Source organism: Halteromyces radiatus (assembly GCF_025201355.1).
Source record: "Halteromyces radiatus strain CBS 162.75 chromosome Unknown BX664scaffold_2, whole genome shotgun sequence".
Classification (NCBI taxonomy): domain Eukaryota; kingdom Fungi; phylum Mucoromycota; class Mucoromycetes; order Mucorales; family Cunninghamellaceae; genus Halteromyces; species Halteromyces radiatus.
In genome coordinates this window covers 284,343-310,764 of record NW_026251688.1, presented here as the reverse complement: position 1 = coordinate 310,764, position 26,422 = coordinate 284,343, and the positions used below count along the sequence as shown (strand labels likewise).

At 34.9% G+C, this 26,422-nt stretch overlaps 15 protein-coding genes across 15 annotated transcripts; 8 read left to right on the top strand and 7 right to left on the bottom strand.

Moving 5' to 3' along the window:
• Positions 1-20: 20 nt before the first annotated feature.
• Positions 21-1,905, bottom strand: BX664DRAFT_323490 (uncharacterized protein). The gene is made up of 3 exons (XM_051543673.1): positions 1,606-1,905; positions 755-1,550; positions 21-676 (listed from the first exon to the last, which is right to left on the bottom strand). The coding sequence occupies exons 1-3, from the start codon at positions 1,843-1,845 to the stop codon at positions 264-266; spliced, it is 1,449 nt and encodes a 482-aa protein (XP_051402495.1). The 5' UTR covers positions 1,846-1,905; the 3' UTR covers positions 21-263.
• An 869-nt stretch (positions 1,906-2,774) lies between these two features.
• Positions 2,775-3,748, bottom strand: BX664DRAFT_323486 (uncharacterized protein). The gene is made up of 5 exons (XM_051543672.1): positions 3,589-3,748; positions 3,394-3,485; positions 3,225-3,334; positions 3,103-3,156; positions 2,775-3,023 (listed from the first exon to the last, which is right to left on the bottom strand). Exons 1-5 carry the CDS (start codon positions 3,695-3,697, stop codon positions 2,942-2,944), a joined length of 447 nt encoding a protein of 148 aa, XP_051402494.1. The 5' UTR covers positions 3,698-3,748; the 3' UTR covers positions 2,775-2,941.
• A 214-nt stretch (positions 3,749-3,962) lies between these two features.
• BX664DRAFT_323484 (ankyrin repeat-containing domain protein) lies at positions 3,963-5,426 on the top strand. The gene has a single exon (XM_051543671.1). It carries the CDS (start codon positions 4,000-4,002, stop codon positions 5,353-5,355), a length of 1,356 nt encoding a protein of 451 aa, XP_051402493.1. The 5' UTR covers positions 3,963-3,999; the 3' UTR covers positions 5,356-5,426.
• A 151-nt stretch (positions 5,427-5,577) lies between these two features.
• BX664DRAFT_274186 (60S ribosomal protein L37a) lies at positions 5,578-6,371 on the bottom strand (the record flags this gene model as incomplete). The annotated part of the gene is made up of 3 exons (XM_051541239.1): positions 6,247-6,371; positions 5,703-5,914; positions 5,578-5,644 (listed from the first exon to the last, which is right to left on the bottom strand). The coding sequence occupies exons 1-3, from the start codon at positions 6,247-6,249 to the stop codon at positions 5,581-5,583; spliced, it is 279 nt and encodes a 92-aa protein (XP_051402492.1). The 5' UTR covers positions 6,250-6,371.
• Positions 6,372-6,465: 94 nt separating this feature from the next.
• BX664DRAFT_323481 (uncharacterized protein) lies at positions 6,466-8,469 on the top strand. Its single transcript, XM_051543670.1, has one exon. The coding sequence runs from the start codon at positions 6,495-6,497 to the stop codon at positions 8,397-8,399; it is 1,905 nt and encodes a 634-aa protein (XP_051402491.1). The 5' UTR covers positions 6,466-6,494; the 3' UTR covers positions 8,400-8,469.
• A 61-nt stretch (positions 8,470-8,530) lies between these two features.
• Positions 8,531-9,427, top strand: BX664DRAFT_323480 (ribosomal L29 protein-domain-containing protein). The gene is made up of 3 exons (XM_051543669.1): positions 8,531-8,630; positions 8,901-9,037; positions 9,107-9,427. Exons 1-3 carry the CDS (start codon positions 8,628-8,630, stop codon positions 9,336-9,338), a joined length of 372 nt encoding a protein of 123 aa, XP_051402490.1. The 5' UTR covers positions 8,531-8,627; the 3' UTR covers positions 9,339-9,427.
• Positions 9,428-9,631: 204 nt separating this feature from the next.
• BX664DRAFT_323478 (uncharacterized protein) lies at positions 9,632-11,017 on the top strand. The gene is made up of 2 exons (XM_051543668.1): positions 9,632-10,043; positions 10,176-11,017. The coding sequence occupies exons 1-2, from the start codon at positions 9,721-9,723 to the stop codon at positions 10,945-10,947; spliced, it is 1,095 nt and encodes a 364-aa protein (XP_051402489.1). The 5' UTR covers positions 9,632-9,720; the 3' UTR covers positions 10,948-11,017.
• Positions 11,018-11,239: 222 nt separating this feature from the next.
• Positions 11,240-12,313, top strand: BX664DRAFT_323475 (uncharacterized protein). Its single transcript, XM_051543667.1, has 3 exons — positions 11,240-11,429; positions 11,558-11,888; positions 11,955-12,313. The coding sequence occupies exons 1-3, from the start codon at positions 11,360-11,362 to the stop codon at positions 12,178-12,180; spliced, it is 627 nt and encodes a 208-aa protein (XP_051402488.1). The 5' UTR covers positions 11,240-11,359; the 3' UTR covers positions 12,181-12,313.
• Positions 12,314-12,499: 186 nt separating this feature from the next.
• On the top strand, positions 12,500-15,131 carry BX664DRAFT_323474 (heat shock protein 90-1). The gene is made up of 3 exons (XM_051543666.1): positions 12,500-12,638; positions 12,851-13,312; positions 13,381-15,131. Exons 1-3 carry the CDS (start codon positions 12,552-12,554, stop codon positions 14,932-14,934), a joined length of 2,103 nt encoding a protein of 700 aa, XP_051402487.1. The 5' UTR covers positions 12,500-12,551; the 3' UTR covers positions 14,935-15,131.
• Positions 15,132-15,162: 31 nt separating this feature from the next.
• BX664DRAFT_323463 (chitinase) lies at positions 15,163-16,965 on the top strand (the record flags this gene model as incomplete). Its single annotated transcript, XM_051543665.1, has 6 exons — positions 15,163-15,360; positions 15,450-15,565; positions 15,628-15,663; positions 15,728-15,967; positions 16,043-16,444; positions 16,516-16,965. Coding segments are annotated over 6 exons (1,357 nt in total), but the record flags the coding sequence as incomplete, so codon positions are not given.
• A 214-nt stretch (positions 16,966-17,179) lies between these two features.
• On the bottom strand, positions 17,180-18,024 carry BX664DRAFT_323461 (uncharacterized protein). The gene has a single exon (XM_051543664.1). It carries the CDS (start codon positions 17,996-17,998, stop codon positions 17,375-17,377), a length of 624 nt encoding a protein of 207 aa, XP_051402485.1. The 5' UTR covers positions 17,999-18,024; the 3' UTR covers positions 17,180-17,374.
• Positions 18,025-18,215: 191 nt separating this feature from the next.
• BX664DRAFT_323458 (uncharacterized protein) lies at positions 18,216-19,860 on the bottom strand. Its single transcript, XM_051543663.1, has 6 exons — positions 19,268-19,860; positions 18,935-19,207; positions 18,762-18,873; positions 18,533-18,692; positions 18,401-18,452; positions 18,216-18,329 (listed from the first exon to the last, which is right to left on the bottom strand). Exons 1-6 carry the CDS (start codon positions 19,493-19,495, stop codon positions 18,234-18,236), a joined length of 921 nt encoding a protein of 306 aa, XP_051402484.1. The 5' UTR covers positions 19,496-19,860; the 3' UTR covers positions 18,216-18,233.
• A 455-nt stretch (positions 19,861-20,315) lies between these two features.
• On the top strand, positions 20,316-22,050 carry BX664DRAFT_274168 (S-adenosyl-L-methionine-dependent methyltransferase). Its single transcript, XM_051541238.1, has 5 exons — positions 20,316-20,526; positions 20,621-20,885; positions 20,949-21,037; positions 21,088-21,224; positions 21,288-22,050. Exons 1-5 carry the CDS (start codon positions 20,446-20,448, stop codon positions 22,024-22,026), a joined length of 1,311 nt encoding a protein of 436 aa, XP_051402483.1. The 5' UTR covers positions 20,316-20,445; the 3' UTR covers positions 22,027-22,050.
• Positions 22,018-23,208, bottom strand: BX664DRAFT_323454 (uncharacterized protein). Its single transcript, XM_051543662.1, has one exon. The coding sequence runs from the start codon at positions 22,837-22,839 to the stop codon at positions 22,357-22,359; it is 483 nt and encodes a 160-aa protein (XP_051402482.1). The 5' UTR covers positions 22,840-23,208; the 3' UTR covers positions 22,018-22,356.
• A 559-nt stretch (positions 23,209-23,767) lies between these two features.
• On the bottom strand, positions 23,768-26,365 carry BX664DRAFT_355639 (ammonium transporter AmtB-like domain-containing protein; the record flags this gene model as incomplete). Its single annotated transcript, XM_051547830.1, has 9 exons — positions 26,229-26,365; positions 26,049-26,150; positions 25,923-25,986; positions 25,718-25,825; positions 25,504-25,538; positions 25,372-25,420; positions 25,229-25,298; positions 25,024-25,166; positions 23,768-24,948 (listed from the first exon to the last, which is right to left on the bottom strand). Exons 1-9 carry the CDS (start codon positions 26,298-26,300, stop codon positions 23,768-23,770), a joined length of 1,824 nt encoding a protein of 607 aa, XP_051402481.1. The 5' UTR covers positions 26,301-26,365.
• Positions 26,366-26,422: the final 57 nt, after the last annotated feature.

Sequence of the window (26,422 nt, the reverse complement as noted above, 5' to 3'; positions counted from 1 at the left end):
AAAAAAAGTATTATTTTGATGCAAAATCAGAAAAAAAAACAAACAAAAAAAAAAACAAAGTATAAAAAATGATGTGTGTACAATAACATTTTGTAATATGTATTGGAATAAATGAATTGGATACAAAGAAGGGACAAAAGATGGGATAAGATAATAAAAAAAAAAAAAAGGATTGGGATGGGGGGGAGATCATGATGATGTATATACTAAAAGGAATAGAAAAAAAAAACTATCCACTAGATAAAAAGATCCAAGAAATTGATTTACTTTTGAGGATTTCCAGTAGGCCGAGATTTATTGGTATTGCCTGTATTGCCAGTCGTGCGACCAGTATTGGTGTTGCTATTAGTATTGGTATTACCAGATCTTCGATAATTGCTTTGATGACGCCGTTCATAATTGCCACCTGTTCCATTTTGTTGTTGTTGACGATTCATACCACCACTTCCATAACGTCGTCGTTCCTCTGCAAGTACTATCGATGTACCAACATTCACCTTGTGTTGACCAAGTGCTTTTTGACAGGCTTCAGGTGTAGTAAAGTCCAAAAACGCGCATTGACGACTAGCCACAATATTCAAGCTTTTCACCGTACCAAATTTAGAAAATGCTTCAGATAATTGAGCTTCAGTCAACCCATGGGTCACATTCTTGACAAAGATACTAGTTGCTTCCTCTATATTAATTATATATCGTCAGTTACCATCATCCTCATTCACATATATTCAATATTATTTTATTTTTACCCAATTACCTTTGCGATCTTTGTTGCTTTGAGCGGTTTGTTGCTGAGATCCAGTTGATTCTTTAGTAGTTTGTTGAGATGTCTCTTTGGTAGTTTGTTGAGTAGCAGCAGGAGCATTAGCAGCTACAGAACCTTTGGCTTCTGAGACTTGAGCACCCCATTTTGAAGGATCATTAGCAGCAAGGTTGGCCCAGGATCTAGGAGCAGCAGGAGCAGGAGGAGCAGGAGAAGCAGCAGTAGAGGTAGGAGTAGCAGGCTTTTCAGTTGTCTTGCTGGGTTGAGATTGCTTTGGCTTTTCAGTCTTCTTAACATCAGTAACACCATTTGTCATTGTCTTGGCATCTTCCTTGGTTTGCTTTTTCTTCTTTTCTTCAGGCTTGGATTCAACAGGAGAAGTAGCTTTGACGGATTCTTCCACCACAGGCACCGTAGTTTGTTCTACTTGTCGTACAGGTTCCTTCACAGGTTCAGAGGGTTGTTGCTTTCCATCTTCAGCCACAGCTTGTTGTTCAACAATGACTTCATCCTTCTTGGTCTGTTGTTGTTGATCATCTTCACAAGTATAATAATCAATATCCACTTCGTCCTTCAAAAATCGGAAAATGTCGTTCAACACATAGTAACCATTAGGTTGAGGAGCCAAAAAGAAAGTTTGACTGAACTTTTGAGAAGGACCATCCATTACACACATTTCACCCAATACTTGAATAATAATCCCATTGTTGGCTGAGGCTTGACTATCTACTTGAGTCACCAATACCTTACAATCTTCAAAGTTCAATTCTTCAATCTTTTTGCGAATTTCCTAAAGTATATAAACAATATCATTAGCTGATTCTTTTTTTTTTTTTCTGACTTACATCTTGTCCTTGATAAGTTTGGACAGTTTCACCTTCATCACCTCGTACAAAAAAGGAATCCTTGTTGTAAAAAGCATGCAAACGGAGAGGTTTCTTGTTCAAAAAGGTATAGTATTCCCTAACAAAGAGAAGTCCGACATCTTGAGATGCAATGTTAGCTGCTGTGCTATCCAATTTGTTGTTGTTTGCTGCGTCAACTACAGTCTTGGTATGGTTGGTATGAGATACAGCCGCAGTCATGATGTATATTAAAAATTGATATTGCTATGATTGGAATGAGAGGAATAAAACAAAAAAAAAAAAAAAAAGAACCAAGAAAAAAGGTCTATAGAAAGAAGATTCGATAAGTTTCGAGAAAAAAAAAGTCAGTCAGTCAGTCAGTCAATCAGTCTAGTGATATAATTTTATTTTCCACTCCCTTACCAAATTGATGTATAAAAAAAGAAATATAAGGTGAGAATCAACTATAATAGATGAAGAATAGATCAAGTAACAAGACGCGTTTGAAACTAGAAAAAGATCACCAAATCAAAAAAAAAGAAGAGAAAAGGAGATCCAGTTTTTTTTTTTTCCTTCAGAAAAAAAAAATTGTTGGAAATCTGACGTAAGATACGACGTGGTTCAAATCCCGATCACCCTGATGTCTCTCTATCGCTAATGATGACTTTTCTATTCATCAATTTATTCTTATGAAAGAAAAAATCTTCAGTTCATCATCCTATTTTCCCTTGTTTCTATAAATTTATATTAGTAAATTTACAATATAGTTCTAATACGTGATGTGGTCTGTGTGTCCTTTGTATGCAAAAGTTAAATTATTTGTCGACCAATCATAGTTTGAATGTCACAAACGACTGAAAAAACTTTGATGTTAAAATGGAAACCTGTAAATTTGTTCATTTGATGATCAACCAAAAGGATAACTACATGATTATCAATCATTGTCATTAAATCCTCTGTTAAACTATACACTCACCATTCATTCGTCATCAGATCATTCATCCACCAACGCATCATCCCATCATTTCATCATCATAATGATTTATATATAGAAAGCTTTTTTTAAGCATGTTTCAATTAAAAAGTTTTTAAGATTAAATAATTTCAAACAGGAGTTTCAGATGTAATTGATCATGCAGGTACATAAAAAAATGATATTAATAATAATTGGCAGGTTTCTTTTTCTTTATTTTTTTTTTTTTATTATTAAAATTGTACAAACAAACAGAAAACAAATAAATAAAAATAAAAATAAAATACAAAACTAATCTATTGATAAGAAAAAAAATTGGAAAAATCTATTTCATTTCTAGTTTGTTTCAATCCTATTGTTCCTCTAATCGGATCGGATTTTGACATCTGATAAGTCTGCTTGAGCACCAGCAGTCAAAGCACGAGGACTGCAACGTTCAAATGATCTAAGATACAAAAAAAAAAAAAGGTTGTCATTAAATTATCATGAATGATTTATAGTTTTTTCTTTTTTAGTCTTCTTACTCTGGGTATCTCATACGATAGACAGGGGCTCGTTGAGCATCTTGGTAAATCAATCTAAAAAAAAAAAAAAAAAAAAAAATTGAATTTTCTCATTATTTGACCGTGTATATCATTATTCTTACCTGTAGTCAGCAAGAGTTTGAGAGTGGTTGTAAAATGAGGCATTGATTTTGTCGTTTTCTTCGCTAGAGGTCATGGCAGTTTCAACCCATTTGGTGATGATATTTTTGTTCTATCAATAATAAAACTTATGAGTAACCTGTATTGACATTTTTTAATATGGATACTTACACCAGCATTAGAAATGGATTGATCCACATTGTACCATACAGCACCAATGGCTACAACAATAGCAGTCTTTTTCCAAGCAGAGGTAGCAAAAGCTAAAAGTAATAATAATAATTAAAAAAGAAATGCCACGAGTAAGTATAATGACAATTCAACTATATATTATTCGTAATAATAGTATTCAAATGAGCGCATTACTTTCACCAGGGACTTGTTCACCAGCAGACTTGGTGGCTTGAGAAGCATATCCTCGGCTAGATTGAAGAGCAGGAGTCAAGCGACGGGCTTGATGTACGAATCGTTGCATGGTTATAGAAAAAAAAAAATTGGAATTAAAAAAAGAAAAGAGGAAAGGGGGAATTCACATTCATGTTTTTTTTTTTTTTTTTTTTTTGTTATGATTGGACTTTTTTTTCTCGGTGCCTTCAGGTTTCAACTACCGTGGCCCTTACAGAATAAGTCAGCCAATCAAAGTCGCTCTTAGTGTGGGGCAGATCTTTTTTTTTTTTTTTAACCCAAAAAAGAGAGAAGTTCCCTTTTTACACTTTTTCCTTTTCCCGCCTTATTTTTACTTTTTTTTTTTTATTTTTATATTTTTGTTCTCTCGAGATGATACAAACCAATGATAATAAACGAGTGAGAAGCAATAGTGAAAATGGTACTGAAAATAACAAGAAACGACAAACAATAACGAATGAAAATGATGACGAGTCAGACTCTCCTGCTACAACTAGTGCGTTATGGAAAGCCATTACTCTGACATCTTTGGATATGAAAGCATTATATCAATATATCAAAACAAAAGGAGATCTCAGTGAAACAAATGAAGACGGTTATGGATTAGTTTACTTGGCAGCTCGAAACAATAGTATGGAGGCTCTACGACTACTACTTCTTACTTCGGAACTCGATGTGAATACGATACATGGTCCTCATAAAGAATTGGCATTACATGCAGCAGCTAGTGCGGGAAGTTTCGATGCAGTAGAACTCTTACTTGAACATGGATCTGATGTGAATTTGAAAGATACTCTTGGCCATACTCCACTCTCCAACTCTTTGTTTGCCAAGTCATTACCTTGTACTCAACTTCTTATTGATGCAGGCGCGGCATTGGACACGATAGATGCTCAAGGAAATACTCTTCTTCATTTGGCAGTTTCTAATCAATTTAGTGAAGTGATTCCTATATTTATGGAACGAGGTGTACCTGTGGACCAAAACAATCATCGTGGACTATCACCTTTGGCCATAGCTATTGGATTAGGATATGGATCTATTATGACACGTTTATTAGAAGGTGGAGCAGATGTGAATGGAAAGACTCGGTTTGCAACAGTATTACATCATGCAGTGACTTGGAATAGAATGGATGCTTTGGAAGCTTTGATCAATGGTGGAGCTGAAATCAATGTGACAAATACAATGGAAGAAACACCTCTCTTGGTAGCTGTACAACAAAGAAAGATTGATATGGTACGATATCTGATGGAACATGGTGCAGATCCTGGATACAACAATGGCAACAACAATACGTCCACCAATACACCTTTACTTTATGCCGCTAATCATGGATGCACTGAATTATGTACTTTACTCGTCACTCCTGAAACATCAACCTACTTTATGCAAATCGCTGCTGACATGAGTGAACGTGCCTCATTTACTGCAACAGCAAATTATATTCAAAGCAAAATCAATGAAAGACTGGCTATCCAATCAACTAGTGAAACTACTGAAACAGCAGCATCAGCATCAGGAACTACACATCCATTATTATCATCATCATCTTTATCATCACCTACTCCACCAACCGCAGCACCATTGAATGAAGAAACCATCCAGTCACCCACAGATATACTCGACACAGATTTTAGTGCATTGATCAATTCCTTTAGTGATGACGAAGAATATATGACAACCAACAATCCAATTCAATCATCAACATCTCCTGATCAATCATGATTTTCAATCCTATAGTTTTTATTTCTTTCTACCTCATCATTATTATAGAATTCTATTTAGATTATACCCTCTATTCAATCAATAAAAAAAAAAAAAAAAAAAGCTTATCGTTCAAATTATATAGATATATTTGGATCCAAATGTCGAGACGAATAAATATTGTAAAGTGTACAAGTAATCATGTTTTTATTTATTAACTGAAATATAAAAAAAAAAGATGACATTTTAGATTTCAGCCATTTCGCGAAGACGACGGACAGTGGAACGGACGGTAGCAGCGGCAGTGGTACTAAATAACATGTACATTTAGTTCCTGTAATATCTAATTATCATTTTTCACTACTTACGAAACGGTGTAAGCACCACCAGCCATGGTCTTGCTGCAACCCTTGCATTTCCAGATACCAACAGCAGTACGCTTGACGGCATCCTTACCACAGAAGGTACAGGTGTACTTGGAATGTTGAGTGATTTCCATCTTCTTGACTTGCTTTCTCAAAGAGGCACCATAACGAGTACCATATTTACCAGTGATTCCAACCTTCTTGGTGCGCTTAGCCTAAAAACCCAAATATATATATATATCGTAACGTCACATAATGGATGGATGAATGGATTTAAAGTTGTATAAATGATAATGGATGGATAGGAATAATAATAAAAAGTTGTTGATGATGGTTTAGGTTGGATGAATGGGTTGATTGAATGGATGGATGGATGGATGGATCATATATAAATAAAGAAATAAAAATAAAAATGATATCATTAGTATTAAAAATTCATATTCATCTTTATACATCCATCTCTACATTGCTTTTATAAATGCATCTACATATAAAGTGATGTTGGATGGTTGTATCATTCTTTCTTGTTTTTTGTCTAACTTCGTACCATTTCGATTGATTTGAAAAAGGGAGGAACTGTATGAAAAATTCAATTCTCTTGACCCTTTTGTTTCTTTCAACTTGTCCGGCCACATTATTAGCAAATTTCACTCCCCGCCATCTTTTTTTTTTTTTTTTTTTTTTGTAATCTATGTGTGTGCGGCATTTTTTTTTTCTTTCTTTCTCTCTTTTTTTACTTTTTTTTTTTATTTCTATTTCTTTTTTCATACCCTTTATTCTTATAAATAATAATTCATGTACGATATGTATATTGGTACTTCACCTCCAGGTACTCCACATTCTTTACATAGTTATCATGGCGATTTAACTCCTTCAACTATATATGGTAGTAGTCAAGTGCATCGAACAACGGGAGAATCACTTTCTTGCTTGGTAGGTGCTTCCTTGACGACTGTTGGCAACACAGTGTACGTTCTTGGCGGGTTTGATCGATATAGCGATGAAGTCTTCAACACATTATACCAATTGACCGTGGATGAAGGACAACAACAAACATCTTATTGCTGGACACGAATGGCTTACAATCATACTGCACCTGTTATGGCCAAACGCAATGATCATACAGCTACTTTATGGGGTACGAACAAACTAGTCGTCTTCGGTGGTACGGGTGATGACGATGACCATCATTTTTTCAACACAGTGGCCATTTTGCATTTAGATACAATGACATGGGAACATCCAGAAACGACGGGCATGATACCTACAGAAGGACGTATTAAACACTCAGCAAACATTGATGATCAAGGTAGACTTTATATTGCAGGTGGATTGGATCGAGAGGACCATGTGGCGGATACAGTACTTATTTTGGACTTGAATACATATGAATGGCAACCTCCTCTACACTTTGTTCAACGTACTCAACATATGACCTTCTTTTACAACAAACGACTTTATTTATTTGGTGGTTATCATCAAGACATGAGCCGTTCCAATATATTATCCTTTTTGGATCTGGATACACATACCGTTACTCAATTGGAAATCGATTCTCCTTCAGCACCTCCTTTAGTGGGCGAACAATTTGCTCAAATTTGTGGTGATCAGATGGTAGTGGTAGTAGCGACGACTCCTTCAACTTGTACTTTGACAACACAACAAAACGACGACGACGACGATGATGATGATGATGATGAAGTATCTGATAATAACAATCACAACAATGATATCAATATAGCACAACATAGTAGTAGTAGGAGGAGAAGAAGGAGGAACAACGATCATGCTGGAGGAACTGGTGGTGGTAGTATTGGACTTTGGAATTTGGATCTTAGCTCTATGCAATGGCAATATCATGATGTTTCACCACAATTGTCAATGGGATGTATTCACTGGCAGTACTTTGCAATGGCGGAACATGCTAGTTCATTTATTTTATTTGGTGCGACTGATGAAGAAGTGGATGAATATTATACAATGATGCTTCGAATTCAACTCAAGGACCATGGAATTGTACCTGTACCACCATCACAATTAGGAACGGATCTAGCTGGATTATTAACAATGGGTCAATCATCAAGTGCTGATTTTATGATTCGATCAAGTATTAATCCTGAAGCAGGTGATTTACATGTGCATCGACTTGTTCTCCTAGCAAGATGGCCTCACTTTTCACATTTGATGAACTCTGGTATGGTGGAATCTTTATGTGATCGCATGACACTACCTGAACCATTTGATGTCCTCAAGGCGTTTGTCCAATTTCTTTATACAGATGCTCTGAATGAAACTTTATCTCCTGTACTGGTGGCAGATTTGATGGTGATGGCTAATCTTTATTTATTGCCTCGACTCTTGGCTTTGTGTGTAAGACGACTTTATGGATGTATCATGGTGGAATATGTCAGTAAAATATATCAAGCGGCTGTGGATGCTGGACAGGAAGGTTTGCAACAAACAGCAGTGATGTTTATCTTTCGACATTTTGGTTTGGTGACTCGTACTAGTGGTTTCCGAATGTTGTCTCCTTTTATCATGTCACGTCTTTTGGATCAAATTCCCTTCTTCTCTTCTGTAGTAGTAGCACCCTCTCCTTCTTCTACTAGTTTATCTTCTTCTCTCAATCATCCTTCTATCAACGATCCTACATCTCGTGACATTTTAACTAGACGTTCTGTTAGTCCAATGGAAGGATAGTAGTAGTTTTTATGCAATATATTCCCCCCCCCAACTATAAAATAAAAAAAGTGATGATTTTTTTTTTAAATCCCAGTTTTTTTTTTTTTTTTTTTTTTTTTGTCATTAGTGTTCTATGCTTCCCCGGACCGTATGCTTGATTTCTGGCTCCGATGACTGAAAAAAAATTAACCCTTCACAAAGCAAACTTGTACAGATTCTTCCTCTTTTAACTTTTTGCTTGAAACAATGGTAAGGTGCAACATAACAATAGACGACGCATCCGTTTTATAATATAAAGTCGATTCATTTACAAATATAACGAAGGAATACGAAACAACATGATAAAATGGATGGATGGATGGATGGATGGATAAAAGGAAACAACAACAACAAAAAAAAGTCAATGACGAATGAATTTATAATGAATCGACTTTATATATTTAAACGAATGCATTACTTTGTTTCATAAGGAAAAAAAAAAAAAAAACTTACCATCATTATATATATGTATATTGATAGGCTCCCGTCAAAGCTCAAGAACTTCGCAACAAGAACAAGGCTGAACTTGTCAAGCTCCTTGATGAAGCCAAGCAAGAACTCGCTTCTCTCCGTGTCCAAAAGGTTGCTGGTGGTTCTTCCTCCAAGCTTCAAGAAATGTAAGTCCATCATATGTATAGAATGATTTCATACTGACCATTATTATTATTATTATTATTTATATGTAGTGGTCGTGCTCGTCGTACCGTTGCCACCATCTTGACTGTCATCAACCAAACTCAACGTGAACAACTCCGTTTGTTCTACCAAAAGAAGAAGTTCACTCCCTTGGATCTCCGTGTCAAGAAGACCCGTGCCATGCGTCGTGCTTTGACTCCTTATGAACGTAGCTTGAAGACTGTCAAGGAACAAAAGAAGGCTCTTGCTTTCCCTCCTCGCAAGTATGCTGTCAAGGCTTAAATGTAGTTTATATAGTTTATATTTTCCATCTTCCTTCTTTTTTATTAACAATAAAAAGAAAGTCATGCTACCTATATTTTTGGATAAAATGATTTGTTCTATTTTGTGTTATTGTCTTCTCTTTTTGGGGGAAAAAAAGGGATGATTATAATGGTACAATGAAGAAATCCCATTTTATTGTTATAGTATTATGCTACTGTTTGTGGAAAGTTGTTTTTTTTTTTCTAATATGATTTTATATAAAAATGAGAAATCTTTCTTACTTTTTTTTTTATTATTCTTTGTTTCTTTTATTTTTTTTCATCTTCTTTATTCCCCATTCCTTTCCTTTTTATCTTTACTATTCCGCCCCTTACTTTCCTTTCATCTTATATGGTTCATTATGCCTAAAACAGAATATCTCACTCCTTTAACACCAGAGCAATATCAAGATGTCCTTGAACTTATCAAATATACTGAAGCTAATCGTAAACCTTTAAGAAAACCACGTACTCGTAAAAGAGATCCCAATATTGCACCTCGACCATTGAATTGTTTTTTGGTGTATCGTAAAGAAAAACAACAACAAATAGCTGAATTATGTAAAGGTGCCAATCATCGATTGATATCTAAAATCGTAGCCAAATGGTGGAAACAAATTGATCCGAAATCAAAACAATTATATATGGATGTCGCCAAAAAGGCCAAGGATGATCATTCTGCAAAGTAAGTATGTATATATGCATTATTGTCGGTTGTTGAATCCATCCATGGATTCGTACAACATCCTTTTTTTTTTTTGAGAGTAAACTACTATTTATTTTTTTCTCTTTTCTTTTTTTTTTTTTTTTTAATTAGATTCCCTGGTTATAAATATGCCCCTAGAAGAAAACATGTTTCCACTAAAAGAAAAGAAGAATCTATAAAGTCAAAAAAACAATATCATTCTACTTCATCTATCAAGTTACCTCGGTCATCTGATTCCACAGTACAGAATCAAGTCTTTATGGATTCACTTTCTACTCCTTCAAAGGATTCTATTATTCCAATGGTTCCAAACTATGGTGTTAATGATGGATTGAACTTATGGAAGGATTTTGCTAATCAAGTGGTATCAAACACACCGGTGGAAAATGATTTATCTTTTCTTCAATATCCTATGTACGATGAAAGCCTTATTCAATTCATACAACAACAACAACAACATATGGAAAATCATTTGATTACACCTGGAAAACCTTTATTGGATTCCTTTACTACTATTGGCAATAATGACTATTATCGTTCAACCTATCATCCTAATAATATCAGCAATAGTGACTATGATGATATCCTCCATGGCTATAAGAATCAACCACCAAGTAATATTTTAATGGAAGGTCATTACTCGACGGAAATGCCTATGATGATGCAACTCTGTGGTTACAACAATGATACACCAATGTTACCACCTTATATGGAGACACCAAATTTGTCTGATAATGAATCTCCCCTCTCTGATTGGTCTTGTCAAGTATATGGTGATTCCCACATCATTAAACCTGAATGTATCACATTATCAGATTTGGAAAAACAACAAGAAGCATTACGACAAGAGGCCAATCATCCTCTCACCATCACTCAATTATAGGACAGACGCTATGGTGATATTAGTTTAGTCTAGTCTAATAATTTTTTATTATTATTAGTATTATTATTATTATTTTATTTTATTTTATTTTAAATGATTTTGTTTATGAATAAAAAATACATTGATCTTTTTGTTTAAAGTTAATTCTTGTCTTTTTATATGCTAAAAATATCGTGAGAAAGTCCAGGCCCAGGCCAGGTACATGGACTGGGATTGAATCTTTCACCCCTTGCCTATTTTGCCCAAAAAAATAAAAAATTCCTTCTCTTTTCTTTTTTAAACTTTTTTCAGAATCAAACCGAAGTGTCAAAGCACCTTTGTCCGTTCATTATCATTTGACTTTTATATAGATCTACATTATCCTTTTTTTTTCTTTATTTATTTATTTAATATAACTTACATTCCAATAATAATGCATACCCTTCCTCCTCCTGAAGGTACTGAAGATTACCATAGAATACCCTTTCAATTTACTGATAAAGGTAAGTTCAATCATTATGATAAGATAGGATATGTAATTAAACCTTTTTTTTTTTATTTATTATTATTCTATGTCACCCATTCTCCTTATCATTGTCTATCCACATACACATATATTACAATGGTATAGTATCGTCTCGGAATGTGTTTATCAGGTTACCAGATTCATTTACGCCTGTAGAACGTATGGTTTTGCAAGCATCAGGTAATCTCCAAAGGATTATATCGGCATATTTCAATGTCCCAAGTCACGTGGAAATTATCAAAAATGGTGCCATGCCGGCAACAACAACAACAACAACAAATAGTGGAGATCCTATTCATCAAGTATATGATCGACAAACAAAGATTCATTTTGGTGATATCATGGCTTATGAAGCAGATTCAATTGTTATTGCAAGAGATCAAAAAATATTAGAATTGATTGAAGTACACAAGTATGGTTTGGGACAAATCTTTCGGTTCGTATCAAAATAAGGGAATGAGTCTAGATGATTGATGTTTATTTTTTCCATTTTTTTTTTTAGATATGCTCAAAGAACACCGGATTTTAAATTATTAGCTGTTGGTCGTCATGGTACCAAGCCTGGATCTAGTTTTTGGCGTGATTATAGTTTACGGATTCCTGGTCTGGTGGATTGTTTTATCAGAGAAACTTTTGTTCAAGGACTTTTTCATACAATGACAGATACTCAACAAGAAGATGGAAAAGGCACTATTTGGTTCAATCAACCTTTAGATACTACGATATAGATTTATTATAAGATTATTTTATTGTATTTTTTTTTATTTATTATTAGATTATTTCTCATTATCATCATTATTATTATTGATTCATTATTCTCCTTATTGTAAATAATATGATTGTAATTGTCGATCCCCTTCATCTTTTTTTGTTATTGTTTGTCTGTCAGTTCCAAAAATAATGATTTCTGGCATTTTCATGCTGATTCCAAAGAAGGTGCTGGAAGCAACCTGTGACGCTTTCTGAGTAGCGCAGTTTAATTTTTTTTTTTTTACTTTTAAATAGTCCCAGTCAATTTCTTCCCCCCTTCTTTGTAGTTGTTTTTCTTTTTTTTTTTCTTTTTCTTTTTATTTACACATCCCTTTTTCTTCATACAACCATGTCTGCTGAAACTGAAACCTTTTCTTTCCAAGCTGAAATCTCTCAGTTGATGAGTTTGATCATCAACACCTTCTATTCTAACAAGGTAAGTTTTTTTTTAAAAAAAAAAAAAAAAAGAGAAGAAAAGAGAAAGGGAACAGGTTGACGTGTTTTTTTGTTTTGTGTATATGTGAGAGAGAGAGAGAGAGAGAGAGAGAGAGAGAGAGAGGGAGTTATGTGTTGTGTATTATGGACTAAAATATATATATATTATATTGGTTATACTCATATCATCTTTTTTATTTTATTTTTTAACAGGAAATTTTCTTGCGTGAATTGATCTCCAACTCTTCTGATGCTTTGGACAAGATCCGTTACCAATCCTTGACTGATCCCTCTGTTTTGGACTCTGAAAAGAAATTGTTCATCCGTATCACTGCTGACCGTGAAAACAATATTCTTAGCATCCGTGATTCTGGTATTGGTATGACCAAGGCTGATTTGGTTAACAATTTGGGTACTATTGCCAAGTCTGGTACCAAGGCCTTTATGGAAGCTTTGTCTTCTGGTGCTGATATCTCCATGATTGGTCAATTCGGTGTTGGTTTCTACTCTGCTTACCTTGTTGCTGATAAGGTTCAAGTCATCACCAAGCACAATGATGACGAACAATACATTTGGGAATCTGCTGCTGGTGGTTCTTTCACTATTACCCGTGATGAAGTGAACCCCTCTCTTGGTCGTGGTACTGAAATGCGTCTCTACTTGAAGGAAGATCAAGTAAGTATAATAAAAAAAAAGTGATATAGAAAGAAATAGACATCTTATTTATTTTAAATTTATATTAGGTTGAATATCTCGATGAAAAGCGTATCAAGGATATTGTCAAGAAGCACTCTGAATTCATCTCTTATCCTATTGAATTGACCGTTGAAAAGGAAGTCGACGTCGAAGTCTCCGATGACGAAGCCGAAGAAGTCAAGGAAGGTGAAGAAAAGCCCAAGATTGAAGAAGTGGATGATGAAGAAGACAAGAAGGAAAAGAAGGAAAAGAAGACCATCAAGGAAAAGGTCACTGATATTGAAGAACTTAACAAGACCAAGCCCCTTTGGACTCGTAATCCTGAAGATATCAAGGAAGATGAATATGCCAACTTTTACAAGACCCTCACCAACGACTGGGAAGATCATTTGTCTGTTAAGCACTTCTCTGTTGAAGGTCAATTGGAATTCCGTGCCATCCTCTTTGTGCCCAAGCGTGCTCCATTTGATTTGTTCGAAGGCAAGAAGAAGCGTAACAACATCAAGCTCTACGTCCGTCGTGTGTTCATTATGGATGACTGTGATGAATTGATCCCTGAATATCTTGGCTTCATCAAGGGTGTTGTTGACTCTGAAGATTTGCCCCTCAACATTTCTCGTGAAATGCTCCAACAAAACAAGATCCTTAAGGTTATCCGCAAGAACTTGGTCAAGAAGTGTATGGAAATGTTTGCTGAAATCGCTGAAGACAAGGAAAACTTTGAAAAGTTCTACGAAGCCTTCTCCAAGAACATCAAGCTCGGTATTCACGAAGATGCTCAAAACCGTGCTAAGCTCGCTGATTTGTTACGTTACCATTCTACCAAGTCTGGTGATGAAATGACTTCTCTCAAGGATTACGTTACCCGTATGCCCGAAAAGCAAAAGAACATTTACTACATCACTGGTGAATCTCGTGCCGCTGTCGAAAACTCTCCCTTCTTGGAAGGTTTCAAGAAGAAGGGCATTGAAGTCTTGTTGATGACTGATCCTATTGATGAATACGCCACCACTCAACTCAAGGAATACGATGATAAGAAGTTGGTCTGCATTACTAAGGAAGGTGTGGAAATCGAAGAAGATGAAGAAGAAAAGAAGGCTCGTGAAGAAGAAGAAAAGAAATATGAAAACCTTTGCAAGACTGTCAAGGAAATCCTTGGTGATAAGGTTGAAAAGGTGGTTGTGTCCAACAAGCTTACTGACTCTCCATGTGTTCTCACGACTGGTCAATTCGGCTGGTCCGCCAATATGGAACGTATCATGAAGGCTCAAGCTCTCCGTGACAACTCTATGTCTGCTTACATGGCTTCCAAGAAGACTTTGGAATTGAACCCTAGCCATCCTATTGTCAAGGCTCTTGAAGCTAAGGTTACTGCCGATTCTGGTGACCGTACCGTTAAGGATCTTACTACTTTGTTGTATGAAACCTCTTTGTTGACCTCTGGTTTCTCTCTTGATGATCCTTCCGATTTCGCCAAGCGTATCAACCGTATGATTGCCCTCGGTCTTTCTATTGATGAAGAAGAAGTTGCTGATGAAATCATTGAAGATGCTCCTGCTGCCGAATCTGCTGAAACCTCCAAGATGGAAGAAGTGGATTAAAAAAGAGGAATTTTTTTTTTATTATTTACATAGTTTGAATTACCCCCATTTTATCATTTTTTTTATAGTATAGTATAGTATATTTTTTTATCATTTACAAAAGAAAAAGAACTGATTTTTTATAGTATCATCATGTTTGAAACCTTTTTTTATAAAAGTTTGTCCAAATGTATATTTTTTTTTATTTACAAATCCAATTCTCTTTGTCTCTTTTTAATGTGTGCTTTTGATGGAAATGCGGTGCGTGAAATTCAAGCAATATAGAAAAAAAAATATGAAAGGTTTGCATTCTTTTTTTTTGTTTTCTCTTCCCTGTAATATTACATTTATTTATTTTTTTTCTTTCTTCCTTCTTTATTCTTACATGGCAGCACCTCCTCCACCTGTTGTTAATGGACCTGTTATTGCTGGTTATTTTGCAAATTGGTAAGAAGAGTCAAGTAAGAAGACTATCACTTAAAAAAAAAAAAAAAGGTTATTGACCACAACTATATATGACTCTTCTTTTATTATAGGGGAATTTATGCAAGAAATTACAATGTGATAGATCTTGCTCACAATGCTGATAGACTGACTCATATTTTATATGCTTTTGCCAACATAGAACCGTCAGGACAAGTTGTTCTTGGTGGTAAGTTTAAAAAAAAAAAAAAAAAGGTCTTGGCAAACTACTAAATCTTTTGATACAAATAGATAAATGGGCAGATACCGATAAGCATTTTTCTCCAGGTAATAACTTATTCAAAACTAGTCAGTCAAAAAAATAGTTACTCATTGACAACATTTTATTCAGAACAAAGTGTAGATGGGAAGGGGGATCCTTGGTCCGAAAATGACACGGAAAACCTATTTGGGAATTTTAAACAACTCTATCTACTGAAGCGCAAATATCGACACTTAAAAGTCAGTTTGTCAATTGGAGGCTGGACATGGTCTACGAATTTTGCAGCAGTAGCAAATGATCCTCAAAAACGAGCTTTGTTTGTTCAATCAGCCATCAAACATCTTGCTGATCTTGGTTTGGATGGCATAGGTAATCCCCCAAAAAAAAAACAGAAAGGGAATATATCTTTTATTTTTTATTTTTTTTTTTTATTTTTTTGATTAGATATCGATTGGGAATATCCAAAGAATGAACAAGAAGCATTATCTTATGTCCACCTTCTCTATGAAGTTCGTTTGGCATTAGATGCATATCAGCAACAAGTACAACAAACCAATCAACCAAGACTCACTTTATCAGTAGCTGTGCCTTGTGGACCATCACAATACCGAATCTTACGATTACGTGATATGGCACCTTATGTTGATCTTTTTTATCTGATGGCGTACGATTTTGCCGGTTCATGGGATGCTCAGACTGGACATCAATCAGCTTTGTATGGAGAAGGATTAAATTGTCACCAAGCCATATCAGATTATATTGCAGCCGGAGTACCACCACAGAAATTAGTGATGGGGATGCCAGCTTATGGACGAGCGTTTTCCAATACATCGGGACCAGGAGCAGGTATGATGATGATTTGATGTCGTTTCCTATTATTCTTTCTAATCTCTTTTTTTTTTATTATTATTTGATAGCATTTCAAGGCGTACCTGAAGGTTCTTGGGAAAAGGGACAATATGATTACAAAGCACTTCCTCGACCTGGTGCTCAAGAATTCAATGATCCAAACCGATGCATGTCTTGGTCTTACGATCCTCAACAACGTGAATTTGTGACATATGACTCACCTGTCATTGTCCAAGCCAAATGTGATTACATCAAGCAGGCTCAACTAGGTGGTGCTATGTTCTGGGAACTTTCTGCTGATCATCCAAGAGATCATCCTCGAAGTTTGGTTCAAACCGTCTATCAAAACCTCGGTCACTTGGATTCCATGCCAAATCATCTGGATTATCCTGCAAGTCAATATGCCAATATGCGAGCGTCCATGAACTCTTAGAAAAATATTCATACTAGTTATATTTTTTTTTTTTTGGTAGTCATTGTATCATTTGTTTTTATGTCAATAAATCCTTTTTTTTTTTTTTCTATTCTTTTGTACAATAGCAACTGTGTTATGCAATATGGTGTTTGCCTTTTATGGAAATGCGTCTGTCCTTATTGTTTCTGCCCCATAACGCCATTTTATTTTATAATATGTACAACATGGCTAGCACAAGAAATTGAGTTTATTAGTGGAAAATAAAATGAATTCTTAAGAAACCATCGTCCACATAAGACAGATTAAAAAAAAAAATAGTCCACATGTATATCTTTTGATATTGAAAAGCTTTTTAAAAAAAAAAGAGCATCAAAGTGTTTATTAATCATAGGAGACATTTATAGATATGGTACAAGGGAATTGTATACAAAAGGGGTGGGATGATATATAAAATGACAAAAAAAGGGAAATAAAAAGAGAAAGGTATAAATAAATAAATAAATAAATGTTAATCAATAATTGATTCTAGCAAAACCAGGACGTTCCAATTTGACGGTAGGCATAGGATTAGTGACATTGGCAGGGATGACCATAGGTTTCAAGGTAGTTTTGATTTCCTTGATTTGAATTCCACGATAGGATAATTCATCCAAACCATCATCCACTTGAGAAGACGATGATCGAGGAGAGGAAAGGGAGGAGGATGAAGAGACGGATGCTTCCTCTTGAGATTCTTCTTCCTGTTGTTTTTTCCAAGTAAATAATGAAAACCGTCGCTTTGATTGCTCGTCTTCTTTTTTCTTCTTGTCGATGGGCTTGATGGAAGCATGACCCATGGATAAGGATGACTTGACACCTTGGTTGGCCGACATTTGTACAGCAGCAGCAATCACAGCTGACATGGATTCTATCGTCAATGGCTCAGTCGATGATGTAGAAGTAGGTACGCGTTTTAAAGGAGGAGGAGGAGGTGCAGCTGGTTTGTTGGTATAATCAGGTGCAGGTGGTTTGTTGGTATAATCAATGTCATGTTGTTGTTCTAAGGATGAACTTTCTCGCATCCCAATAATAGATGCTTTGCCGGACTGAAAAGAGGAATCTTCAGTAATGGGTGACTTGATACGATGACGAAACATGATATATTATTGAGAAAAAAAAAAAAAAAAGAAAGAAAGAAAAAAAGAAAAAAAAAAAAAAAAAAAAAAGAGGGAAAAATAGACATGGTTATGTGTCACCAGGGGAATTATTTTCCAAGTGACACGAAATTTATCAAGTTTGATAACCAGACAACAATGAGATTTCAAATATAAAAAAGGCACTATTTCTTTTTCATTTTATATGATTTTTTATTATATGGTATCATGGGTATGTTCATTGAAAATAAGGTCTCTGGGCATTAGGACATATAAAAGTAAGGTTACTAAGATGATAAGGTTGTAATTTTTCCACTTGATTAGAAAACATGTTCTATTTTTTTTTTAAAAATAAAGGGTTAAATCTATATATATATATATAACGTATGTATTGAACTGACTTACATTCCATAATACCGTAGCCATCACCTGGTTTGCACATCGATTAGGATGGAAACTATATATATGTAAATATATCATATGTCAATATGTCATTTTAAGATATCCTTCCCCTTCACCCTTGTTTTTTTGACTTACCAATCAAAGCCACTTAGATATCGTTGTTTATATTTACCAACAGGAAATGACTTGAATCCAGGTTGATAGGATACAGCAAAGTAAGGGTCATGTAATGTTTGATATTCTTGAGCTATTAAGGCCAGTCTTTCATTATATCCTTGCACCACGAGGTCAGCAGCTACATTAAGAAGAAAAGACTTTTTTGAATTCATTGCCCGCATGCTTTCTATTTTTTTTTTTTATCTACCTAAACGTTGATCATCATCTGCTTGAAGACAAGAACAAATCACCATATGAGAAGGATCCAATACCATTTCACAATAAGGATTTCCTCTTGAAGCTTCATAAACACTTGATACCTAATTATTTAAATATATATAAGGTAAGTGTACCTATAGATCTAAACTGGTTTCCACTTGCATTAAATAACGCCACCAAGTTCACAAATGCATGACCAACTTCCCATCTTAATCGTTCCAAAGTCAATCGAACATGTTGATCAAATACATCCACATCTGCAATATTAGGTAATCCTGTGATGGGTGGAGTACAAAGCATACAGACATTATTGGCACCAATAAAAAGTGTGATCAATTTCCAATCATTTTTGTGAGAATGATATTCAGGTTTTTGTAACTGTCGTACTAATCTTGTCACTTGTTGATCCAAATCCTGCGCCTTTGCCCCACTGACCTAAAAAAAAAAAAATGACATATCAGTTCATCATCAAAAAAGAAAAAAAAATGGACTGACAGCATTATTCAATTGTTTTCCTCTTGCCAATGGAACAGAAACACCATAAGAAGCACCAGTAAGTTTTGATGAATAAACCGATAAAAAGGAAGGAAGAGTATAAGCTTCATCTAGATCACCTCCTATAGAAAAGACTTTCCCACGATATTCCCATACAGAAGCTACTGGAGGTCGACCAGACAACATGCCAAAACCTGCTGTAATACTATCTCCCAATGCTATCACCATTGAAATATCCTGTATAAAAAACGTTCGTTAGTATAAATGATATAGAACTTAAACTTTTTTACTTGAGGTCGTAAATGATATGCATCTCGAATGGTGATACCATCGTCCAAGTCAAAAGGTTTACAGTCAAAGTCAGGTAAAGAATATGCACACTGTTGGTTCATGACACTGATAGTATGTCCAAAGGTGTTATAAAACTGTTGTAATTGTTGAATCCAAACTGGGGTAAATGGTACTAATCGTGGCGATAAAAAGGGCTTTTGTTGTTCATAACTAGCTAAGATGGTGGAAATCGATAATAGGACATATAATAAGACGGGAAAATAAGACCACATTAAATGTATAAAAAAGAGAAAAAAAAAAAAAAAAAAAGAAAAAGAAGGCGGAAGCTTAAACGGTTCATTTCCTGTTTCAAGTTCTTCATCTTTACTATCCCCCCCCTTAAGTCACATGAATACAAGTAGACTGATGATAATAACTGATTTCTCTCCTGTTCTGATGACCCTCTTGGGATGGATTTTCATTGTTCTTTCTGGACGTCAACGATAAATAACGGTAGGAATACAACGAGCATAAAGCGGAATATGAAAACCAGTTTTGATTGTACTTCTTCCCTTAGGCCTAGCAAAGAACCAATTTGACTGATCATGCTTCACCTTTTTTTACGTGTAAAAGTTTTGTTTTTCGACTACATTGATGAATACTTTTTGGTTACCATAAGATATGATAAATCATCACATAATTAATTTGACTGTGGTTAATCGCAACTTTTTTTTTCTTTTTCTTTTTTTTTTTTTCAAAACGATATATGAGGGTTTGGTAGGTCTTTCTCTTTGACATTTTCAGTTTCCGCTGAAAGTTTTTTTTTTCTTTTTCTTTTTTCACCTGTCTTCTTTTTTTTATTCTTCTTCCTCTTTCTTTCACAAACTCCTGTCTTTAGTTTAATTGTGATGGCTTCTGAAGACAAATCACCCGGTGTAGAACATCGCGATCCTCAATATTTTGGTTACTATGCCATGTTACAACATCAAGTAAGGTTAAAAAAAAGAGATGAAATGTATATCTTGTCAACTACAAGTTGTGTATTGTACTATTCGCGAATACTTATTTTTTTTTTTTATGTAGCAAAACATGCTTCAAGATAATGTCCGAACTTCTACATATAGATCAGCTATTTTATTGAATGGACCTCGTTGTTTTCAAGACAAACTGGTGATGGATGTTGGAGCAGGATCTGGTATTTTATCCTACTTTTCTGTTCAGTCAGGTGCTAAACATGTATACGCTGTCGAAGCCTCAGCAATGGCAAAAAAGATGGATCGATTAGTCAAGACTGCTGGACAAAACGGCAAAAACGCGTTTTTGAAAGATAAAATCACGGTCATCAATGGTAAGTCTATATATATATATATATATATATATAATATGACTTATTTTTCTTTTATTTATTTAGCTAAAATCGAAGATGCTGATTTACCTATTCCTCAAGTGGATACTATTGTTTCTGAACCCATTGGTGTCCTTCTTTTTCATGAACGCATGGTAAGTTTTTTTTTTTTTTTTTCGTAATGACTTATTGTTATTATTTCTAGTTGGAAAGTTATATTCATGCTCGTGATCATTATTTGAAACCTGGTGGTGCATTATTCCCTTCCAAAGGTGGTATTTATTTAGCACCATTCACTGATGCTACATTATGGACTGAAACTATGGCCAAAGCTCGATTCTGGTAAGTAAATAAATAACTGGTCTTTTTTTTTTTAAAAAAAAAAATTAACTTTTTTGATAATAGGGAACAATCCGAGTTTTATGGTATTGATCTTAGTTCTTTATATCAAGAAGCCAAGACTGAAATGTTTGGTATGCCTGTGGTTGGACATTTTGATCCTCGACAATTGATTACGACACCTACGGTGATGGATAGTTATGATGTGGACTTTGCCACTGTGACATTAGATCAACTCAAGGATATGACAATACCATTTGATTGGGTTTCTGGCTACACTGGATTGATGCATGGGATTGCTGGATGGTTTGATTTGACCTTTGGTCCTCCTCCATATCACGATACTGCCAACTTGACACCTGAACAACGCAATGAAATGGCTGGTACCACCATCGATATGTCTACGGGTCCTGCTGCCGAACGCACTCACTGGCAACAAGTCCGGTTTTTATTCAAGGAACCTCTTGCTGTCAATGCTACTCAAAAGATCAGTGGTTGGATGCGATGTATTGTCAATGATATGCGTAGTTACACCATCTTTGTAGAAGTTGCTTTGGACAAGTCAAAACTTACTGATCCTGCTACTTTAGATACCAGCAATACAGATGAGTACACATTCATTAAAGAATTCAAACATGATCCTTTGGTCCGTCGTGGTGTATGGGAACTTCATGAACAAACTTATAATTATACTTACAATCCTGATATGGTCCAACCTGGTCATCAACCAGAATATACTTGTCTTTATCAACCTGATCAAACCATCATGAATGATCTTATGGATAGTTATCAAGATTTTTGTTAGACTACTCCTTTTTTTTTTTTTTTTAGAATATATATATATTAGCATTTTTATTTTCTGATCCTTTTTTATTATAATAAATAAAGTCAAAATACAATCAAACAAGAAAGTATAAAAATACAAATCATTATGGGATATCATAAACTACGACTAAAATGAAGAGGAGGAGGACATAACCATTGACTACTTCCACTATGTTCCAAAGAAACCACAGCCTGTCTTCTTCCAATTGTGGCATCACTGATGTTTGAAGTTCTTTCTTGTCTTGTCTTACTAGTTGACCATGTGGGTGATGACGATATACTGGATGTTGGATCATCCTATCCAAGAGTTCTATTGAGTTAAAAGAAATATAAAAATAAAAAAAAAGAAAAGATTTACCTGTGGTATCTGGTCATGTTCTGATCTTTGTTGATCATCATCATCATCATCTAGAGCCGTCAAAGTAATGGCATGAGCCAAATAAGGGGATGGAACACATCGTTGCCAATCGGTATCATTGGGTAAATATGAACTAGTTGAGGAATACCTTTGTAAAGGAGGAATAAAAAGAGGTAAACCATCATCATAAAACCTTGATTGTTGTTGTTGTTGTTTTTGTTCCCATAATTCCAATTCATTCACGCCACGACGTCGTTGAGGATCTTTCCAAATAGCATCACGAGGCACCAAAGTTAAAGGAGAAGCTTGGATCGGTACAAACGTAGGAGATACCATGGAAGATGCCATATATCTATCACCAAGAGCACTTGAAGTTGTATAAATGGGTGCTAATGGTTGTGTTGTAGCAGGTCCTGGAATGGCTAATTGTCGCATAGTTGTCAGTGATGCTGTTGGACTTTGTCTTTTTTCATTATGAATGCCCACATTTTCTTCATCTAATGGTTGATCAAAATAAGACGGTTGACGACGACAACGACGACAAAGACAATAGATAAAAACAGGAAGAATCAGAAGCGTCGTGATAAGACCAATGATGGCAAACGCACATAAAGCAGGGAAATTGTCACGCCATGGTCCATCGATACTAAAAGGAGAGAATGCTTCAGGAGCAGTGGTAGGAGGATGGGTGGTCAAAGTAGTAGTGGTGGTTGTATAATAAGGAATGGAAGAAAAAGAAGGTAAAGGAAAAGTGCCAGTGGTAGGAGGAAAAAGATGATGATCGGCGGTTGAAGTGATGAAGTGGGTCATTGTCACCGTTACCACAACATTTTTTTTTTCATGCATTGTTGGACGCAATGGTTGTTGAATCATATCATTCTCAGATGGTACATCCTTCTCTTCTTTTTGAGGTAAAATCATCGAATCTGATGATAAAGTTGGTGTTTGCATAGGTGGTATCATTGATAAATAAAATAAAATAAAATAAATAAAAGGAAAAGATAGAAAAAAAAAAAAAAGGAAAAGAAAAAAAAAATAGTATAATATAAATATGTTGTTTCCCTTTTAAATAGGATGATCAATTTAAGAGTTTCAAAGGTGAAAAAAAAAATACTATCATCATATAGACTATGATAAGATTTTATGTGGACGGATAAACACATACCGTTGAGAATTAGTCTGATGTTAAGAAATAATGATCTTTATTGAATAAAAATAAGTAATCTATATAAAAGTAAAAAAAAAAAAAAAAAAATACAAATGCTAATATGAACAAAAAGAATGAAGAGAAAAAAATAAAATCAAATAAAGGAGACACCATAAAAGGGAACTATACTAAAGGGGGATAATAAAGAATGAGGATTTATACTTTGGATTTTTGTTTCATTTCTATTGGTGCTTCAGCAGGTGAAGGTGATGCTGCTGTAGATGATGATGATGATGATGATGATGATGATTTTGTTGTTGTTTGTTGGGTTGAGGATACATTTGTACAAGATGAAGTGGCAGTGGTAGATGTTCGTAACATGGAATGACCAATGACTTCTATCACATCTTCTTCTGCTTGTCGTTCATCACGTAGTTTGGCTTGGGTCTTTTGATACAAATCACCACCTGTGGGTTCCACGATTTCATGCATTCGAATAGCACCTAGATCTTTTTGTTGATGGTAATCCAGCATGACAGGTTCTTCAATCAAGTCAGGTACACCCTTGATCACAGTTCGATCGTTCGTCATCATCAGCTTTTTGATGCCTTTGAACGGATTATGTTTTTTAATATTTTCATGATGTTGGATATAAGGATCGTGTTTGATGATGGAGGAAGAAGTATCGTTGGATTGATCGTTGTTGTTTTCGTTGGTATCATCACTACTTCTTGATTGTCGAGTTGGCGTTTGTTGTTCTTCAAATGGTAAATAAGCATAAGCACGTTCACCCATTTCAGCCCAATCTGTTCCCATCAATTCTGCTTCATCATCCAATCGTAGTTTCATTTTAGGGATCATGTTAATCACCAAAAGAATAATATAAGTAATCACAAAAGACCAAGCCGATACAGCCACAATACCAAGGAGCTGAATAGGAACTTGCATCCAGTTTCCATCTAACCATCCACCTTTTTGCATGTTTTCAACAGGAGTTCCTTCAGGGTAACCAAGGGCAATCACAGATTGTTGAGCAAACACTCCAGTTAGGACTAATCCAACAAGACCACCAATATAATGAACAGCAAATACGTCCAATGCATCATCAAATCGATACTTGTGTTTGTAGTTCAAAGCGATGTTACAAATAGATGATCCAAAAAAGCCAAATGCCAAGGCACTACTGGGAGATACAAAACCAGAACCAGGAGTCACTGTTGCAAGGCCAGCCACAGCACCAGTACATAGTCCAATGATACTCCATTTGCGTGCATGACGATAATCCATCAATACCCAAACTACACCACCAACACAACCAGCCAAATGAGTACAGACTAAGGAATTCACACTTCTTGCATTGGCAGCAAAAGCACTACCAGCGTTGAAAGCAAACCAACCTATCAAAAAAAAAAAAGAATGATGAATATATCTTGCTGTATATATATATATATATATATATTTTAAATACTTACCAAACCACATGAGAGCCAATCCAAGAAATACAAATGAAACGTTATGAGGTGTATTAACATTTTCATCATAATCACGACGTTTGCCCAATACCATTGCATAAGCTACAGCTGCTAATCCACTTGAACAATGAACAGTGATGCCACTAAAAAAAAAAATGTAGGTATGAGATCATCATCATCATGATTCAAAGAATCTTTTTCTTACCCAGCGAAATCCATGACACCCATCAATGCAAGCCAACCATTAGGACCCCAAGTCCAACACGTGACAACATCTAAAAAGAATGAAGATCAGTCAATGAAATGAAAAAAAAAAAAAAAAGATTAAACACCGCAAGAGGATCTTACCATAAACAAGTGTAGTCCAAACGAAAATGAAAATAATAGCCGGTCCAAGCTAAAAGTAAACCAATAATAAGTAACTACTATCTCTTATTTTTCTATATAATATATGTTTCTTTTTTTTTTTTAGTCACTTACCGACATACGTTCAGCTGCAGATCCAAAAGCTAAAGCTATAAAGAAATAAAAAAAAAAAAAAAAAAGAATAGAAAGAGTTAATTGGTCATGTCTTTATCTATCGGTATTTGAATGTCGTGATCAATCGGTTCCGAGGATAAGATATAACCATCCCGTGAAACCCGAAGACTAGATGAGTAGTTTTTTTTTTTTTTTTTATTTTTTTATTTTTTACCTGGAGTGATGCAAGCAAACATAGCTTGAAAACAGAAAAAGGCAGAGGAAGGAATGGTATGAGATGGAAGTAATGGAGCAGCACCAACATTACGAAATAAAAATAAAGCTATAAAAAGAAAACAATAGTGATTTAGATTTTTTTTTGTTTCCATGTGATTATCATCGCATTGACATAAAAAAAAATGATAGATGATGTACTTTACATGAATCTCCAATAAAGGGACCACCAGTTGCCGAAAACGTTAAAGAGTAACCGATAAGATACCACTACAAATACAAGAATTAGTATGATGAAGTAAAATAAATTATTTTGATTATAATGAATTTACCTGTATAGATACAACACCAACTGATATTAAACATAGATACATCAAGGAAAGTGCATTTTTGGCTCGAGCAAGACCAGCATAAAAGAAACCTAAAGCAGGACACTATAAAAAAAATCACCTAATGATTAGATCTTTTATTGATATAAAATCATTTTGATAAGATAATCTTGAATGTATTACCATCAAGAACACGAAACAGGCACACACCATTACCCAAGCTGTATCCCCTTTATCTATCACAGATTCTGCCATGACTTGGTTTTATAATAAAATGAGTAAGTAATACAGAGAAGATCGTCGTAAAATGACAGTATTATATATTTAGGTATAAAAAATGATAATAAAAGAGAAAGAAAAAGAAAAAAAAAATTGAC

Bases quoted from the DNA above. Each gene is read 5' to 3' on its own strand.
- BX664DRAFT_323490 (XM_051543673.1), bottom strand. From the start codon at position 1,845: ATGACTGCGGCTGTATCTCATACCAACCATACCAAGACTGTAGTTGAC. The intron at 1,551-1,605 runs GTAAGTCAGAAA...TATATACTTTAG, and splicing joins AAACTTATCAAGGACAAGAT to GAAATTCGCAAAAAGATTGA. The intron at 677-754 runs GTAATTGGGTAA...TAATTAATATAG, and splicing joins AAGCAACAAAGATCGCAAAG to AGGAAGCAACTAGTATCTTT.
- BX664DRAFT_323486 (XM_051543672.1), bottom strand. From the start codon at position 3,697: ATGCAACGATTCGTACATCAAGCCCGTCGCTTGACTCCTGCTCTTCAA. The intron at 3,335-3,393 runs GTAAGTATCCAT...TATTATTGATAG, and splicing joins AATCCATTTCTAATGCTGGT to AACAAAAATATCATCACCAA. The intron at 3,024-3,102 runs GTAAGAAGACTA...TTTGTATCTTAG, and splicing joins TATCGTATGAGATACCCAGA to ATCATTTGAACGTTGCAGTC.
- BX664DRAFT_323484 (XM_051543671.1), top strand. From the start codon at position 4,000: ATGATACAAACCAATGATAATAAACGAGTGAGAAGCAATAGTGAAAAT.
- BX664DRAFT_323481 (XM_051543670.1), top strand. From the start codon at position 6,495: ATGTACGATATGTATATTGGTACTTCACCTCCAGGTACTCCACATTCT.
- BX664DRAFT_323480 (XM_051543669.1), top strand. The intron at 9,038-9,106 runs GTAAGTCCATCA...ATTTATATGTAG, and splicing joins TCCTCCAAGCTTCAAGAAAT to TGGTCGTGCTCGTCGTACCG.
- BX664DRAFT_323478 (XM_051543668.1), top strand. From the start codon at position 9,721: ATGCCTAAAACAGAATATCTCACTCCTTTAACACCAGAGCAATATCAA. The intron at 10,044-10,175 runs GTAAGTATGTAT...TTTTTTAATTAG, and splicing joins AAGGATGATCATTCTGCAAA to ATTCCCTGGTTATAAATATG.
- BX664DRAFT_323475 (XM_051543667.1), top strand. From the start codon at position 11,360: ATGCATACCCTTCCTCCTCCTGAAGGTACTGAAGATTACCATAGAATA. The intron at 11,430-11,557 runs GTAAGTTCAATC...ACAATGGTATAG, and splicing joins CTTTCAATTTACTGATAAAG to TATCGTCTCGGAATGTGTTT. The intron at 11,889-11,954 runs GTTCGTATCAAA...TTTTTTTTTTAG, and splicing joins GGTTTGGGACAAATCTTTCG to ATATGCTCAAAGAACACCGG.
- BX664DRAFT_323474 (XM_051543666.1), top strand. From the start codon at position 12,552: ATGTCTGCTGAAACTGAAACCTTTTCTTTCCAAGCTGAAATCTCTCAG. The intron at 12,639-12,850 runs GTAAGTTTTTTT...ATTTTTTAACAG, and splicing joins ACACCTTCTATTCTAACAAG to GAAATTTTCTTGCGTGAATT. The intron at 13,313-13,380 runs GTAAGTATAATA...AATTTATATTAG, and splicing joins TCTACTTGAAGGAAGATCAA to GTTGAATATCTCGATGAAAA.
- BX664DRAFT_323461 (XM_051543664.1), bottom strand. From the start codon at position 17,998: ATGTTTCGTCATCGTATCAAGTCACCCATTACTGAAGATTCCTCTTTT.
- BX664DRAFT_323458 (XM_051543663.1), bottom strand. From the start codon at position 19,495: ATGGTGATAGCATTGGGAGATAGTATTACAGCAGGTTTTGGCATGTTG. The intron at 18,874-18,934 runs GCAAGTGGAAAC...TTAAATAATTAG, and splicing joins ACTTGGTGGCGTTATTTAAT to GTATCAAGTGTTTATGAAGC. The intron at 18,330-18,400 runs GTAAGTCAGTTC...AAAAAAAAATAG, and splicing joins TGGCTACGGTATTATGGAAT to AACATGTTTTCTAATCAAGT.
- BX664DRAFT_274168 (XM_051541238.1), top strand. From the start codon at position 20,446: ATGGCTTCTGAAGACAAATCACCCGGTGTAGAACATCGCGATCCTCAA. The intron at 21,038-21,087 runs GTAAGTTTTTTT...TATTATTTCTAG, and splicing joins TTCTTTTTCATGAACGCATG to TTGGAAAGTTATATTCATGC. The intron at 21,225-21,287 runs GTAAGTAAATAA...TTTTGATAATAG, and splicing joins ATGGCCAAAGCTCGATTCTG to GGAACAATCCGAGTTTTATG.
- BX664DRAFT_323454 (XM_051543662.1), bottom strand. From the start codon at position 22,839: ATGCGACAATTAGCCATTCCAGGACCTGCTACAACACAACCATTAGCA.